We start from the raw sequence: 18122 nt of genomic DNA, 5'->3' as shown, positions 1-18122 counted from the left end.
TCATTATGGGAGGTAACAAATGCAGACAAGGCGGTACCAAGAAGGGACTAACAAGCCTACTTACAAATCAGAAGCCAGCATTTAGGAAGGAAAATGACACCAGCCAATGACTAATAAGGGCGGAGCGTGGGAGGGGCTTCCAGTACATACCCCCAATACAGTATGCCTCGCAGAGCGAGCAGTGCGTGCGCGCTGCCCTTAGGCTCGACCTAAAAAAATGTATTTGGGTTCCCCTGAGACAGCTCTCATACAGTTTCTTGATGAGGGATGTAGGCTTCTTGTAGAACGGCCCACTCACCCCTTTCTATGTTGGTTTTTCTTTGAATTCTATTGGCAGTGAGAAACCACTTCATGACTGAAGATGATTTGAGATATATGGAGAATGGGTTGTCAATTTATGTGGTGGTTGGTAGCAGAGGCATTCAAATGTTTCACTGCTGTGTGCTAGAACGATCTCATTGCTTGAGGCCGTAGAAGGCACATAATTTTGATAAAAATGCGTTCACATTGAGCAGGTGGCAGACACCTTGAATTCTGAAGACAACGGGTCATGTCTCAGGATGATGGAAGTTGGACCCCTCTTTTGCTGTGATATCCTGGCGGGTCAAGTTTTCCAGTTTCCCATGTGTGATTGATAATATATATATCAGGTGCTCACTCACAATCCCCAAAAATCCTCAAGTCTCCTCTGCCAGATACTAGAAGTATGGTTTTATTTGGAGTAAGCAAACACGAAAAAACTTTTCCCAAAGTGTTTGGAGATCAGCGCCTCCTTGATCACAGGTTAGGAAGTACACACTAATCCAACCAATTAATATTCACCTCTGTGTGGCAAGCAATCCAAATGGAAAGAGGAGTATGCGAGACATAAATCACTACACAGTCAATATTATCATGAGCGCCATTATTGTAAGAAAGCATTTGCAAAAACGTAAGTTTTAACATTCAGAAAACGCTTCTTCTTACATTGAATAGCGGTGTAATTTTCCCTCTTTGTTTTACAACCTTTTCTTTTCGTTGTTTCCTTTTTTAGGTCGAGCCTGGCGTATGCAGCGCAATGCGCTGTCGCCAGCGAGGCTAATTGTTGTGGACTTGCCTCGAAAGTGGGACAGGAGATGGGCACGCGCAGAGCTTTTGGCGATTTGAGCCGGTGTACGCGCACGTACAGCCACGCACTGTGCACATCGCCTGTCCCGCTTCCGAGGCAAGTCAGCCTCCTGCAATAGCATTTTTTTAATGTTCACGCGCGCTCCACACTCCCCACTTACCGGCTCTTGTGGGGACTGCGCTCCTCCCCTTCTGGTCTCCTCGTGGGAGGGGGGCCTCTTTTCCGGTCACTGGCGCAGAAACACGCAGGGCTCCGTCATGCTCACAGGAGTCCCGCAGCAGCATTCACAGGGGCTGGGTGGGCTCCCATCGGACTTCTCTCTGCGTGAGGGCTCCTTCACACAGGCTACAACACGCCGGGCTCCCTCAGCTCACGGGAGCCCCGGACACTGCCGCGCGCTCCATGCCCCAGGCAAAGTTGGCCACATGCATGCTCAGTGCGTAAGAAATGCATGTGTGTTCCTGTGAATACGCGCGTTGCCGCTTTCAGTTTCCTTACCCCCGTCTGCTTTTTTTTCTTGGTTTCTGGCCATAGAAAAGAATTGGGCAGAAGGAGGAGTACGGACATGAGCATTGGCACAATCCATCCCCTAAATGCTTTGATAATTACGTTTTTTTTCACGTCCGTATTGTCACTCCATAGACATTATTTTTATAAACATTTTTTTTTAATTACCGACTTAACTTTCACAGCTGCAGTCCTAAAGTAAACCATGTATAGAACGTGTCTGGCTTGCCTTCGCTCAGTTGTAAGATGGATTGTAGTGCTAAAGGTTACTAGAAGTAGAATGAGTATTAATTCAGTACTTGAAGCTCTTGTGCGTTTGGGTGTGTGGTGTACAAAGACGTGGAGCCTCAATCGACGAAGATCAGCAGTAAGTACAACGACACCTGTAGTCATACTGCTTCGAAATGAAGCAATTTCCATGAATCGTCGGGCTCTGGCATTTCCGGGAAGATGTTTAACTGCTCGTTTGTCTTGTAGGATCAGACACAGTTTTAGGGAGGGCAGTAGTCAAGTTTGCTCAGGTTTGAGTTTTATGTGCTATTACTTTTTGCGAGCGCAAAGACCTCAACGATGAGAAATCACTTGGTAAACTGCAGTTTTACTAGCTGTTGCCCTAATACGTGTTCACACTGGTTCCACTTGGCGATGGCTGCCAAAGTGAAGATTGGCTGCACAGCATGTATTGTCGAGCCTCGGCTTGCAGCAGTGCAACTACAATAGTACCAGTTTGTTTACTCTTCTAGGATTGCCATGGTGATTTACCATTGTGTTTACTTGACAACTAATAGACAGAAGCAAAACTGCACATTCCGGTGGTTTTGTCTGGTCACAATGGAGAGCGCTCATTAGTGTTACGCGCCTGCTTTGCCCGTTTAGCAGTCCACTTCATGCCCAGTTTGGGACATAGTGACACAACTGCCGCACCAACCCCCTGCACATCTTCTGCACTTCAAACGTTAAATACGTTTGTTATGTAGTTAAGAGCAGCAACATCAGCCTTTCTACATTTTTCATCTGTAGCTCCGCCCCACCTCGAAAACCTTCACAGAGCCATTTCCAATTTCAATGCCGGGATCATCTCGTTCGCAGGCACTCTGGCCCCACTAAAGACCACCAATACGGCTTGCATTTACGCAAGTTTGAGCTATTCGCATTGTAAATGACAATGTCTTTTATTTATGGTTTGGTTTTTAAAACTAATAAAAGGCATTGTCATTTGCAATGCTAATAGCTTAAACTCTTGCAAATGCGAGACCTATTGCATTCCAAATGTTTGTTCTTTCTATTATTGGGCAAGTTAAATGTACCAATATCATGACGCATTGTATAGTACACAATTGATCATGAATCCTGATCGAAGTCATGCCTCATAATAAAAAATAACAGTAAAGAATACAGAATGACATGGAAAGTTGTGCGAGAAAAACAATCCCCAGTGGGCGGGTCATATCCTCTATTATGTTGTCTGACCCTGTTGGTTTGTGCACAATTATGCCCAAGTGGGCATCCAGAACAGTGTGTGTCCTAACTTAGCCCATTAAAAACAATGTATTAAAATAACATGTAAAAATGGAAGAAATTATAAATACCCGAAAGGGATTTGGAAGAGTGGGGCGTTACTTCTATTATACATATTATATCCAGGAGAGAGCATCAACAGGTAATAGCCAGCCATCAGTCTACACATGGGACCCAAAGTTATTCTAAAGGTACTGCTAGCTCTTCATCGTGATTGAGAGCTCTAGGATGCATGGTCTGGCATTCAATTATGTATCTTGATTCCAGGCGTCTTAATTCCATACCTCTGTTGCCTCCTCCTATATTGATGGGTGTTCTGTCTAGAACATAACATTTGAGTAAATTTGCCTTACTCAAGTGTTCAGTCTCAAAATGCCTGGCTTAAACGCAAAAATAGGGGTCACTGTTCCTAGAAGTGAGAAGGAGAAAAAGTTGGACAGATGGTGAGGAACAGTCAACAAGACGGTTTCATGTTGCCCTCACACATCCCAGGGATGTCATGCTTCATCAAAGGGCAATTGCTCCGCGTCGGGCCGGCGTTGCAATGCCCTATGTGTCCCCTGAAGGGTCACTTTAGCAGAGATCTTTTGTCTTTTTGCCGTTTGAGCGCAAGTAGTATTTGAGTAGAGGGGTGTTGATTGGGCTGTGATGCGAGTTAAAACTGATTGGGTATATCACCTAAACTTTTAATACCTGGAGTCCCCTGTCAAATTAAAAAATCTCAAGCGTTAGTGCTACTAATTGAGCAGTAATGTACTCTAGTAGTCTCGTTTTTGCACCCTTAATTTGGTCAAACTCTGGTCAACATGTTTCACTCCCCAAGTGGCCAAAATGATCTATGGCACTTCTTCAGGACAATAAATATGGGTGAATTTCCAACCCACACTTGTGTCGAAAGAAGTACCCTAACAGTGGTACCTACTTGTCTTGGTGTTTGATGTCCAACCTAAGACTGCAAATTAAGACGCCCCAGGGGATGAGGCGTGCCAAATGTTCCAGAGTTTGAGCCGCACATACCCTGGTCATCTGCTTCTCCCGAAAGACTACAGGATATTGTTTATTCACATTTGTGATGGCTCTCATATGTTCTAGTACCCTTAATTTGGCCATATGTATAGTGCTGCCAATGTAGTACTTATTACATGGACATTTGAGACCCTATACACAGAAATCTGAAAGACATATATTTATATAATCACTTCTGCCATCTCCAACCACTGCAGATAACCAGTGTTACTATTAGCCAATTTAACAATTTTCAATTTACTAGCCGTTGAATAATGGTCTTGAGTTGGCCTTGATGAAATCGTCGTCTTAATTTTAGATCACAGAAGATTCCAGCAAAGAGCATTTAATTCATCAAGCCTTTTTGTCTATTTGTAAGAAGAGCCTGTTGAATTTAACCAGTCATTCATATCTAATTCATGACCTGATGATAAACAAGTTGTATTTGTAAACTGCTAATCTTCTCCATTTGTGGTTCTCACAAGGACACAATGTATTTTAGTTAAAGGTTTCATTGTATCCTTTATTTCCCAGGACTGGTGGAATTCTACATCCTTTTCCAATTATTACAGGACCTGGAATGTAGTCGTGCATGATTGGCTGTACAATTACGTCTACCGCGACTTCCTGTCTGTGAGTATTCTAGACCAGTGCATGCCTCCGTGGCTGTTGTGCACTTTCTGTGGGGAAGGAATGTACGACATTATCTTCGCTACTTCTATTTGGGGGCAAATCAGTACATGTTTTTAGATGTCTGGAGCAGATACTCCTGCAGTAATTGAGGAAACATGGCTGAATCTGAAGTCATGTGGTGCCTGCGATATTGAATATAGTCAGGGTTGATGCACCTGGCCTTCCTAACAGCTTCCTAAATCTGTATTTCACATTCTATGCTCTTCCCTCTAGTCCATCCCCACCACCCCCTCTGATTCCATTATGCAACTTAATTATCACTTCAGCAGTTGGAACCCGTGACTCACGTGCCCTGACATTTTCTTTTTATAACTTTGATCCTTCTATAAGTGTTGGCCTCCAAGCCTTTGTCCGTGTCTCTACCACGATTCATCTCTCGCACAGTTTTACAGCCATTTAGTTCTTTGCTGATGCTTCTTTGTTTTACCCTTGACTTACTATCCTTATCATGTTTCCCCCCCTCTCCATCTGCTCCTCTTTCTTATTTATTGGATACCCTTCTTTCCATGCTCTCCTCCCTCGTCCGTCTCTTCACCCTTCTTTCCTTCCACACTGTACTCCTGCCTGATCGTTTTCTTACACCTTTCTTAATTTTATTTCTCAGTTTACCGGAAAGCGCTTCAAAGTAGCGGCAATGCTGTCAGTATTTACGGTTTCTGCCATTGTGCACGAGTATGTATTGGCGATCTGCTTCGGTTTCTTCTATCCAGTCCTCTTCATCCTCTTCATGTGCTTCGGAAGTAAGTAATATTGTCGGGTCAAAGAAAATAAGGGAGAAATTACGAGTGCAGAGAAAATGAGAGCTAAGGGAAAATTTCAAGCTAAACCCTAAGATGTTGAAGAAAAATGCAGCAAGAAGTTGAGGGAATTGGGTGAGGAGTTGGGAGAATATGAAGTAGAGCCAGCAAAAATAGGGTTGTGGAAGAAAATTGGATAGTAAGAGGAAAATGTGGTGGGGGAAGTAAAGTGAGTATGATGGGAAATACAGTAGGACAGAAGTGTGGTTCTTTTCCTTGTTCATCTTTTAAGCATAACCATGATGATCTAACTCCCCTTATTGATTTCCCCTCCACAGTGCTCTTCAATTTCATTCTTCATGACCGACGGAACGGGCCGATCTGGAATGTAGTGATGTGGACGTCTCTCTTCCTTGGGCAAGGTGTTCTTATCTGCCTGTACTCGCAGGAGTGGTATGCCCAAAGGCATTGTCCAGTAACCAATGTGAGTGATGGTGGTAGAAGGAAGGATAGAGATGTGGTGTGGGAGAGAATGACTAAGTAGGAGCCTTTGAGGAGCTGCTGTGTTTTCAGTTTGTTAATGTTCTTTGCCTACTTGTCCCATATGGAATAGTTCTAATGTTTTCAAACATATCATATTTTCTTCAGAGATACTGAGCCTCATCCTTTGTCTGCTACATCAGTGTTCCTTTCTAGTTAACTTCTCTGATCCAGCCAAGGGTTTAATCTTAACAAAAGCAAATAAAAGGGCAACAGGCCCTAGGAAACCATAGTAGTACTGGGCTCCCCTACAACTCTGCAGTCTGAAAAGGTGTCCTCAAACTCGTGGTTAGCCGAAATTCCTTTTACTGCTGAAATATTACTACTGGAGAAGTAAGAGCAAAGTGGCTAGATTTATTTATTCACCATGTTTTCTCTGTCACTGTCTGAGGTTACTCTATACCAGAATCCAGAGCTCTTGTATCTTGCAGTAATGACGCGTGCCTTACAGCTCCTCACTAACAATGAATAGTGATCACACTAGTATGTACCTGCTTCATATGCTAGTATGAGATCAGGGAGGGCTATTGCTTTCACTTTAGTATTATGTTGTCTAAGAGCAGCACTTCTCTAGGTGATGTTTGGGGCAGAACAACAGATTCGAGGCATATGAGCTAAAGATTGTACACTATGCATAGATCGCCACCTAGTGTTGGGCCTGGATGCTTGCAGTTTGTTGTTGTCCTGAAAAGTTCTTTGGAAGTCACGAGATAGGTGACTCCTCCTTAGGACCACATTGCGGATGGGCATCGGCTCCATCCCCAGATTGTTTTTTTCTGCCATCGGGCTCGGATGTGCGCTTCGGTTTGGTACCAAATTTCCTTTGGCGCACAATCCTCACCCAGTTCGACGGTATTGTCTCGATCGCCATCTACGATGCGATTCTCTACCAACTTCGAAGTCTTCGATTCCGGTCGTCGGCGAAGGCCTTCGGGCCTACCTAGGCATCACTTTCTGGCTCATGGAAAGAACGCCATTCAAGAAGTGCCCTCAATGTGGGTCGAAGTTTCCCCACTCCGACCTACATGTGGAGTGGATCCTGTGCCTTTCACCGGAGCACGAGGCCAAAGACTGTTCGGCGTGTGCCTCATTCCGCACCAAGAAGACGATCCGGGACCGACGAGCTCGAAGAACTATGGCTCGCTCGTCGGCTCCGATTCCCTACGACATCTTTGAAGAAGTTAGAGCTAGGGTCCTCAATCCCCGCATAAAGCTGCCCCTGCAGACCCAGCTTATATTAAAGGGCCAACACAATTAGATTTTGTAGTGGTATCCAATGCACGTAAACTAACAGGCGAAGCCTCACCACCAGACAAAGAATCTAAACTCTGTGATGCCTCTGGCAAAAGAACTACGGCACAAGCAGCTAACATCTGGCGCATTCCAAACACCCAAGCCTTGCTGGCAAGATATGACAGGGCACATTTTTGACGAACTAGAGTCCCTAATGAAGCACCTACCAGACAAATACAAAAACAAGGCTAATGAACTTATACAGGAAGGTTAAAATATCACAAATACTTCCATCCATTGTGCCCTAGACGCTGCAGATACTGCCTCAAGGGCAATCAATACCAGCACCTTACTATATAGACATGGCTGGCTACGTATTTCAGGTTTTAAACCTGAGGTGCAAAACTCCATACTTAATCAGCCATTTGCTGAAACACACCTATTTGGCCTAAATGTTGACGTGTCTTTGGAAAAAATGAAGAAAGACACCGACACTGCAAAATCTATGGGAGCCTTGCAGCAGTAAGCTCCCAGACGTTCTTTTCGTCCATCGTACAGAGGCAACACAAAAGGCTACTCCTCGGAAAGTCCCTCCTCTTCCTTCAAAAAACCCCCTAGCCCAGGGTTCTTCAATCTGTGGGGCGCACCCCCCTAGGGGGGGCGCGGCGCCATCCCAGGGGGGTCGGGGGCTCCACTTCGATCTTCCCTTTGTGCCCGTTTCTTTGTCTGGGTGATTCTCCCAGGAGGGGGCCAATTCACGGAGTAGACAGCTTCGGCTGCGGTGCGAGGCAGGGGGTCTCCTCTGCTAGAAACGAAAGCAAACAAACAGACACGCTTTCAGTTTTAGCAGAGGAGACCCCTTGCCTCCCACTGCAGCTGAAGCTGTCAGCTCTGTGAATTAACCCCCTCCTGGGAGAGTTAGCTCTTCCCAGAAGGGAGAGAAGGTTTCGCAGAGGTTTTGAGGCACGGGCAGGGTGGGCTCTGGTCCAGGGCCCCAGCCTTTCAAGGGGGGTGGGAGTGAGGGGGAGTGGGGGGGGGGGGGCGGGAGTCCTTCAGTTATTTTGGGAAGGGAGGGAGAGGTTGCAATCCGGGTTTGGGCCATGAATCGGGACAGTGGGCACTGGTCTGCAGTCCTCAACTCATGAGGATCTTTGTGTGGGCACCCGGTGTTCAGGGATGTTGGTCTGCAGATTCGAATTTGAATCATAAAAGGTGTGAGGGTGGAGTGGTGGATGTATGGGTGGGGGGTGGATGGATGGATGAGTGAGGGGATGGATGGTGAGTGAAGGGGTGAATGGATGGTGGGAGAGAGGATGGATGCATGAGTGGAGGGATGGATGGGAGTGGATGATGTGTGTATGGTTAGAAGGGTAGATGGATGGATGGATGGATGGATGGATGGATGGATGGGTGGAGGATGGATCAGTGAAATGGTGGATGGATCGATGGGGGGGTGGATGGTGGACGAGTCGGTGGGTGGATGGATGAGAGGTGATGGATGGATGGATGGATGGATTGATGTATTGATGGATGAAGGGATGAATGGATGGATGGATGAGTGAAGGGGTGGATGTGGGGATGGATGGATGGATGGGTGATTGAGGAGGGTGGATGGACGATTGAGGAGGGTGGATGGACGGGGGATGGATGGATGGAGGAGTGAAGGGGTGGATGAGTGGTCATGGATGGATTCATGAGTGGATGAGTGGGTGGATGAGTGGGTGGATGGGTGAAGGGTGGATGGATGGAGGGATGGATGGGTGGCTGGGTGAGGGGGGAGTGGACAGAGAGGGGGAGGATGGATGGATGAGTGATGACATGGATGAATGATTGGCAAAGTGGATGGGCAGGTGTGTGCATGGATGGGTGAGGAGAGGAGCATGGAGATGGATGGGTCAGAGAGTGCATGCATGAGTGGGGGGGAGGGTGGAGAGCCGGATGGATGGGTGGATGGATGAGTGGGGGGTTGAGTGGGTGGACGGATGAGTGACTGGGTGGATGGATGAGTGGGTGGAGGGGTGGCTGGATGGGTGAGAGGGTGGGTGGCTGGATGGGTGAGAGGGTGGGTGGTTGGATGGATGGGTGGATGGATGGATGGGTGGAGGAGTGGATGGATGGGTGGAGGAGTGGATGGATGGGTGGAGGAGTGGATGGATGGGTGGAGGAGTGGATGGATGGGTGGAAGAGTGGATGGATGGGTGGAAGAGTGGATGGATGAGTGGAGGAATGGATGGATGAGTGGGAGGATAGCTTGGGTGAATGGTTGGATGGATGAGTGGGTGGATGGATGGATGGGTGGAAGAGTGGATGGATGGGTGGAAGAGTGGATGGATGGATGGATGGGTGGAAGAGTGGATGGATTGGTGAGGGGATAGATTGGGTGAAAGGATGGATGGATGGATGGATGATGGATGGATGGGTGAGGGGGTGGATGGAGGGATGGAGAGGTGAGATGATGGATGGATGGAGGGATGGAAGGTGGATGGATTTGCAAGTGGTTGAAGGGGTTTGGATGTGGATGGGGCTCAGATGGAGGGACGGAATGAATGGTGGGGGAGTTGGTGGATGACAAGGTGTACATGATGGAAGGGGGAGGGTTGTGATGACTTCCTTTGCTTTCTTGGTGCCATGAGAGCTGTGGTTCAGAGTGGAAGGTATTTAAATTGTTTGGCTGCTCCCTTGCCTATGTGTTACTGTTCTGTATTCTATGTGTGCTCATGTGTGGGATCTATGCATCATGCGTGTGACATTTTGCGTGAGGTCCAGCTGCTACTTGAATGCGCGCCCCCCATGGGCAAGGTCGGGTTCCATGTTTTGGGTTCCGCTTGGTGAAGCACCCATGGTGTGTTCCCTATAGTGGGTTCATCACTGCGGTCCTCCCTTTGGTTCACTGGTGCTTTACATCCTACAATGTATTTGTTTATTTGTTGGGGAGTTTGTGAGATTGGGTTCTCAGCACTTGCGGTGTTGAAGACTAGGTACCGTTTAGAACTGGATGTGGAGCACAGCCTGAGGATGGCAGTGGCAGGGATTCACCCACAGATTGAGAGTCTAGGTGTGGCTGGGCACCGGCACACCCGTCCCATTCATGTTGGTGGTATTGTTGTTGATCTATGTCCTGTGTAAGGCAGGGCATCCTAGTGGGGAGAATTTGCGCACATTTTGTCTTGGAGGATTGTGTTTTGAGCTGTCTGGTACGCCTCTGTCGTTTTGTCACACCCACTCACAGCAAGTCAAAGGGAAATCCCTGGAGTGCGCCAATTAACTTCACATACCAATATAGATACACTTATACATTTAAATGGCAAAAACCTATAGTTTACTGTGCTATAGGGAATACATAATAATTTCCACAGAGAAATAAAGTAGTTTACAATATATTTTTAATAAAAACCGTACATCTGAACAACTTAAAATACAAGACAATTAAAATTTCAAAGAAATATTCTTTGAAAAGTAAAAAATACTTGAAACCAATATCTCTCATGCAAAATTAGACAATACAACAGTTAAAATTTCAGGACAATGAAAAAACATACATATGACATTTCAGCAGTTCATGAGCGATCAACAATGAAATAGGAAATAAAAAACTACAAAGTGAAGAACCCCTAGTATACCTGTGGCTTCTAAATGTCTTTGCCACTATTGATCTGTAGATCCACAGGCCTGTTATTACATTAGCTTCTGTAAACAACAGCGACAGTAATACATGTACATCCCGTGTTTACTGGGCCCTGGTTGGATTCTTTATATCTGAGAAATGCGTCGACGCGTTTCGGTGCAGTACATTTGATTCTGTGGCACCTTCTTCAGGACTTCTTTGGTTGGGGTTTCTCGTTTCAAAGAGTCTTGGTTTATACCTTCTCCCCACTGTCTGTGGTAGAGGATCCAAGCTGGGGCCTGTGTAGCGTTTCAATGGATTTCTGCAGTCTTTTGCTACTACGCCCTTTCTCTTTTTAAAGGAGATCCTCGTATTGGGATGTCTTTTTTCGTCTTTACAGTCCTTTAGGCAATTTTAACTTGTAGATCTTATAGCATTTTAAAACTTTCCTTGAACGGGCATAGGATAACAGGATTCCTCCCAAGAACTGGATATGTTCTCGGTCTCGCCGGAGCCGCGTCTCTGCCTCGTTCAAAACACTCTCAGGCGTGCAGTTTGCTAGGCACTCTTGTTGTGTTGAGCATTGTTTGCCGGATATGGCCCGTGGTGTGCGCGTGGCAGTCGATCATGTGGTGTGCCGGATTCCCGAGGTTTCTGTCGGGTGGTGGGGGGGCCCAACATCTGGGGGAATTCAGCTGGGGGGGCTCAACCTGGAAAAGTTTGAAGACTACTGCCCTAGCCAATCCACATTCACCAAGGGCTACCAGAGAGGAGGTTACAGGGGTAACAACAAAAAAGGCAGAGGCAAGAACAACACCTCCCGCTCTGCCTCCACCTCTACCCAATGACTTTCCTCCCCTTCCCCCCCAACATTCCACTCCTGTGGGGGGGAAAACTCCACCAATTCCTGCCTGCATGGATCAACATCACATCACAGGTGGGTGCTCCAAATTATTCACTCAAGTTACTGTCTAGAATTAACATCTACCCCCCTCCCCAAATATACCACCCAAACGGCGTCCAATGTCGCAAGAACATCTGTCACTGTTAAAGCAAGAAGTAGTATCTCTCCTAGAAAAAAAGTGCAATAGAACTAGTTCCTCTGCACCAGCAAAACAAGGGGGTTTACTCTCTATTTTCTAATCCCAAAGGACGGCTCTCTAAGGCCTATTTTAGACCTCAGACCTCTAAACATATACATACAGTCAGACCATTTTCACATGGTGACACTCCAGCAAGTCCTTCCCCTCTTTTCACAAGACGACTTCCTGGCTACTCTAGACCTCAAGGACGCATACTTCCACATTCCCATTCACAAAGCTCACAGGAAGTATCTCAGGTTTGTAATAGACGGGCAGCACTACCATTCTGTGTCACAACAGCACCCAGGGTATTCACCAAGTGCTTGGCAGTGGTGGCAGCGCATCTACGAAGACAGCACATCCATGTCTTCCCGTACCTCGACGACTGGCTCATAAAAGCCAGCTCACACAATCAATGCGTAAAACACACTCATGCCACCATCCAGCTGCTCCACGACTTTGGGTTCACAATAAACCACACCAAGTCTCATCTACAGCCATCCAAAGTACAACAGTACCTAGGTGCCACAATAAACACCTCGACAGTTATAGCTTATCCCACCCCAGCAAGGATAGCCAGCATGAAAACTCTCCTAACAAAGTTTCAGCCACAACACTCCCTCCCAGCACAAGTGTTCATGCAACTCATAGGGATGATGGCCTCTTGCATCTTCATAGTACCCCATGCAAGACTTCAAATGCGCCCGCTACAAGAGTGCTTATCACGTCAATGGAACCAGGCTCAAGGTCACTTAACAGACCTAGTGTTGGTAGACGGTCAAACTCCTCACTCTCTGCAGTGGTGGAACACCAAAAACCTTTCCAAGGGTTGACCGTTCCTAGAGCCAGTTCCTCAGATAATCTTGACTGCGGACGCATCGCTCTCCGGCTGGGGAGCCCACCTGCTGCAACACACCATGCAAGGCAGGTGGACACCGCAACAAAAATTACTCCACATCAATCATCAGAAGTTACTAGCAGTATTCCTGACACTAAAAGCTTTCAAGAAGCAAGTATTTTATTGTATTTTTATTTTATTTATTTAAAGAGTTTTATATAGCGCTGGCTAGACCCGGAGGTATCAGAGCGCTTTACATGAGAATCAACAATGTAACATAAAAAGTTTAACAATTACACAATAAATCCCCCAAAATAGGCAATACAATTAGGAGAGGAGAGAAAGGAGAGAGAAAAGTAGGGGAGGTGATAAAGGGAGGAAAAGGGAAGAGACAATACAGAGAGACGGATAGAAGTCTGTGTTAAAACTGTGTTAGTCCGCTCAGACAACATGACAGCAATGTATTACATACAGAAGCAAGGAGGCAGGCACTCCCTGCAACTATCTCAACTAGCACAGAAAATATGGAGGTGGGCCATACCTCAGAACATATTCCTTCTAGCCCAACATGTCCCAGGAGTACAAAATACTATAGCGGATCTGTTAAGTCGTCAAACACCACAGACCCACGAGTGGGAACTTCAAATGCAAGTTCTTCAGCCATTCTTTCAGATGTGGGGACAACCTTAGATAGACCTATTTGCCGCCCACGAAAACGCAAAATGCCCAAGCTTCGCCGCCAGATATCCACACACACTGTCCAAAGGCAATGCGATATGGATGAATTGGTCAAACAGATTTGCGTACGCTTTTCCACCTCTACCACTCATGCCACTAGTAGTAAGCAAACTACAGTAGCATTCTCTGACCCTCATCCTAGTTGCTCCAGCGTGGGCCAGACAACTGTGGTTCCCCACACTGCTACAACAGTCTGTGGTACCACACCAAAAACTGCACCTGTCTCTACACCTGCTCAACCATGCGATCTGGCTCCTGAAGTCCTAGAATTTGGGTATTTGAACCTTCCTCCAGACTGCATGAATGTCATTAAAGAAGCTAGACATCCTACCACTAGGGTATGTTATGCAGCCAAGTGGAAACGATTTGTAATATATTGTCATAACAACGATATTAATCCCTTAGATGTGGCTATTCAACACATTATAGGTTACTTACTGCATCTTCAAAGATGTAACTTAGCCTATACGTCTATTAGACTACGTCTTGCTGCAATAGCAGCATATCTGCAAAACAGACAACATCTATCTCTGTTCAGAGTGTCTGCCATTAAAGCCTTTATGGAAGGCCTTAAAAGAATAATTCCTCCCAGAGTACCACCTTCACCTGTATGTAATTTAAACGTCGTTCTCACACGGCTAATGGGGGCCTCCCTTGAACCCCTACACAAATGTGAATTACAATTTTTAACCTGGAAGGTTGCATTCCTGGTAGCTATTACTTTCCTGCGCAGAGTTAGTGACCTACAAGCACTAACCATTCAAGAACCCTTTTAGCAAATGCATCAAAATTAGGTTGTTCTGCGTACCAATCCAAAATTCCTGCCTTAAGTCATTTCTCCATTCACTCTCAATCAATCTGTGAAACTGCCCGTTTTCTTCTCGCACCCACAGTCAGTAGCAGAACGAGCTCTTCACACTTTAGACGTCAAAAGAGCGTTGCTATACTACATAGAAAGAAAACAACCCTTTCGTAAGACAAAACAACTTTTTGTGTCTTTCTCACCACCACACAAGGGCAATTCCATTTCAAAATCTGGAATAGCTAGATGGATTGTCAAATGCATACAGATTTGCTACCACAAAGCTAAACGTACACTATCTGTTCCTCCTAAAGCCCACTCTACCAGAAAGATAGGGGCTTCAATGGCATTTTTAGGGAACATTCCCCTAGATGACATCTGCAGAGCAGCCACATGGGCTACACCGCACACATTCACAAAACACTATTGTGTAGATGTGCAAACAAAACAACAAGCTAATGTGGGCCAGGCTGTTCTCAAAACATTATTCCAAACTACTGCAACAGATAGGGCTGGTCGCCGCTAGCGGTGGGTACTGCTATATAATCTGTGCATACGGTACAATCTGCAGCTCATATGCCTCGAACGGTAAATGCTACTTACCAGTATGCATCTGTTCTAGGCATGAAGAGCTGCAGAGTTGTACACGCCCACCCGCCTCCCCGGCTACCCTTGGCTGTTCCAGTATTATCGTAATTAGATACAAATTACACGGGAATCCTTCCTGTACTTGCAAAGCACCATCATTTTCCTAATGGCGAAAAACAATCTGGGGATGGAGCTGATGCCCATGCGCAATGTGGTTCTAAGGAGGAGTCACCTATCTCGTGACTTCCAAAGAACTTTTCAGGACAACAACAAACTACAAACATCCGGGCCCAACACTAGGTGGTGATCTATGCATAGTGTACATCTCTGCAGCTCTGCATGCCAAGAACAGATGCATACTGGTAAGTAGCATTTTCCTTTATAGGTGCAGTACACAGGCAGGGTACACATACAGGCATAGCTGTTCATAAGTCAGAGATATCACTACCTTATTGGTCATGCCTTTATTATAGTTAAATGCTTAGGCATAAAGGTTTTATGTACAGGTTGTCATGTACATCACTACTCATGAATTTGTTTGTCTTACTTGGACTGGGATATCTAGAGGGCATGGACTTGTCTAGTTCCTAATTTGCCACTGTGCGGAAGTCTAGGAACCTTCTTGAATGCTTGCTCGGAAGTCCCAACAGGGGACTAGAGACTGCTTGGGAGTTCATGGGCGTTCTGTGGTGCTAGACAGTTCGGTTTTTATTCAGGTGACTGTTTCAAGTCAATAACCTAATAAGCATTCTTCTGCCCATTTATAACTAATCTCTGATTCTCCTTGGACAACTATCTAAGAATCAGCCGGACTCCGCTCCAAATCAAACGCACTCTGGGGTTTGTTTAAGACTCAGCGCCTCCCATTCTTATTGAGGGTGGGATAAAGCCTGGTGCTCCAGAAAGAAGCATGGGCTACTAAACTCACTGTTCTGCTACAAATCACGCTGCCGAGCATGGTTCAGCGAAAGGTCGGTTTAAACTGAAATGTACTCCATGCGACCACTGCAAGTTTTTAGAGTTGTACAAGGCACTCTCTTCAGTGAACGCTGGAAGACGTCTATTGCGGAGCTGTGGTGTGCTGTGCTTTTGTGTGTTATTTTTATTATAGATGTTTTAAAAGTTAATTGCCTTCATTTATGTATGTGAAAGAGCTACAGCTCTGTAATCTTACATGCTACAAAGCTAACCAAAGCACCTAAGCATTTTCTTGTCAGTATGGTGAATAACAGTGATGGGGTCATATTAGTTTATTGTGAGTTTGCCTGCATCAGATTCTCACCATATTAACATAACAACAAAATGCTTGTCTTGAAGGTGAATAACTGTGATGCAGTCATACACTGTGATACAGTGGAACCGGTACAGAAGGAGTGTGAATAACTGTGATGCAGTTATACTCTTGCTGTACAAGTATGACTGCTTGTGATAGAGGATTTCAACTACAGATTCCTCACATGTGAATTTCCCCCGGCGCCAGACTGTGTCAGGACAATGTTCATAGCAATCCTCTGTGCAACTGTAGGGGTCAAGTAGCTCTGTGTAGGGTCCACTCTGCTTTAGATGTGATGTCAGGCCACCATAATCTCGCCACCTCTACACACTGACATCCTTTCCTTTTTTTCTGCACCTTCCCACACGGATCCGTACCGCCTTCAAAACCTATCAGCCTGTCCCCAAATGTATCCAGTGTTCAAGGCACATGTCTCAGGAAAACAATATGGTTCAAACCATGTAGGGACTGCCATTGCCAGGCGTCATTGATTCACACCTATGATTTCTGTCAATGGTGTCACAGCTCATGACCAGACTCTGCCCAGTGTGACTGCTCTGCAAAAATGAACAGCAAGGCCATCCGTGACTGTGAAGCCATACTTGTCATCGTGGACCTTCAAAGGAAAATAAAGATCACTTAGTTTCAGCTGAGGGCGTGGATGTGATCCCAAGGCTGATCTCCTCTTTGAGATCGTTCATTGTTTAAGTGCTGAAGCTCAGATAGGTCAGAAAAGTGAAAGAAACCTAAGAGATCAATACCTTGTTGCTCCATCACACCCACCATTTAGAGCAACGCAACCCCTCTTGCCCACCACCCTCCCCTCTAGTATTTTCAGGCTGTGTATTCATTCCCCCAATTTGAAACGATTCTGACGCTGCTTCTGATGTGCCACAAACTCTCAGGTCAGCGATGCTACAACAACTTCAAAAAGTGTAACTGGCCCTTACTAAGATATTTGGTAATCATGTGCTCAAAGGATCTAAGGCAGCCCCCAGTCTAGTTACCGCCTGCAGATTTATCCCTGATGCAGACTATGCCACTCAACTTTGATCCGAGGCTGACTCCTTCTCTGAGCATGGCTCCACAAGCACCAGTGCAACTCCTGACACTGCCTTCGGTGCCACAACCGATGTCACCAATCCTGACTCTGAAGCTCAAATCCAAACACAGACCTTTCTTTATTCGCATTCAGGACCGCACACCTCACAACTACAAGGTGATGATGATGCTGATGACACCCCATATGATGATGAGAACCTATTCTATTTTTAGACTTGCAGGATGTCAGTGGCCTGGATACCTCTCTGAATATTGTTTTATCTTTCCCTAACCTGGTTATGGCCACAAAGGTGTACTGATGGGCACCTGAGCCACCAGGATCTTGCCCTCTAGTTAATAGGTGGCAAAGTGGCATACGTTTGCTACCGGGTATCCAGATTTCTTCCTGCAACATATTACTCCGAGGATCCTGCTGGGGCAAACGTCCAGAAGTCCTCTTAACCCCAATGCTTTTCTGACCAACCCACCACACTGAGTCGTAATGCATGGAGACATTCGCTAAGCTGATGTTTTCATCTGCCCGGCTTGCCCTCCAGTCAATCAATACCAGCTGCCTCCGGGGAAGATGCTTGCTTGCATGTGTTGTGGTACAGAGTTGTGGTCATCTTTCCAGCTGTCCCAGATAACATCTGGCCTACACTAAAGTGGCTTATCCAAGACGACCAGGACACAGCAAAAAACTCCCTCGCTCTGGCTAAGACATTACTGACTGTCTGGGCAGGACAGTCACAACCAGTGTAGTATTTCAGCACCATGCCTGAAGTTGCTCCACGGTCTTTTGTAATGATGTCCAT

General features: G+C 46.0%; 1 protein-coding gene across 3 annotated transcripts in view; it reads left to right on the top strand.

Annotated features, from left to right (window-relative positions):
* The window catches only part of SOAT1 (sterol O-acyltransferase 1), a 238058-nt gene that overhangs the window by 201100 nt on the left and 18836 nt on the right, over window positions 1-18122 (top strand). For all 3 annotated transcript variants that reach the window (XM_086955365.1, XM_086955372.1, XM_086955378.1), the window contains 3 exons: window positions 4673-4771; window positions 5436-5571; window positions 5907-6052. In XM_086955365.1, coding sequence (XP_086811491.1) covers window positions 4673-4771; window positions 5436-5571; window positions 5907-6052 — 381 coding nt within the window. The remainder of the gene's footprint in view (window positions 1-4672; window positions 4772-5435; window positions 5572-5906; window positions 6053-18122) is intronic.

The sequence above is a fragment of the Lissotriton vulgaris genome, chromosome 1_1, assembly GCF_964263255.1.
Source record: "Lissotriton vulgaris chromosome 1_1, aLisVul1.2, whole genome shotgun sequence".
Classification (NCBI taxonomy): domain Eukaryota; kingdom Metazoa; phylum Chordata; class Amphibia; order Caudata; family Salamandridae; genus Lissotriton; species Lissotriton vulgaris.
This window is presented reverse-complemented; position numbering and strand designations above follow the sequence as displayed.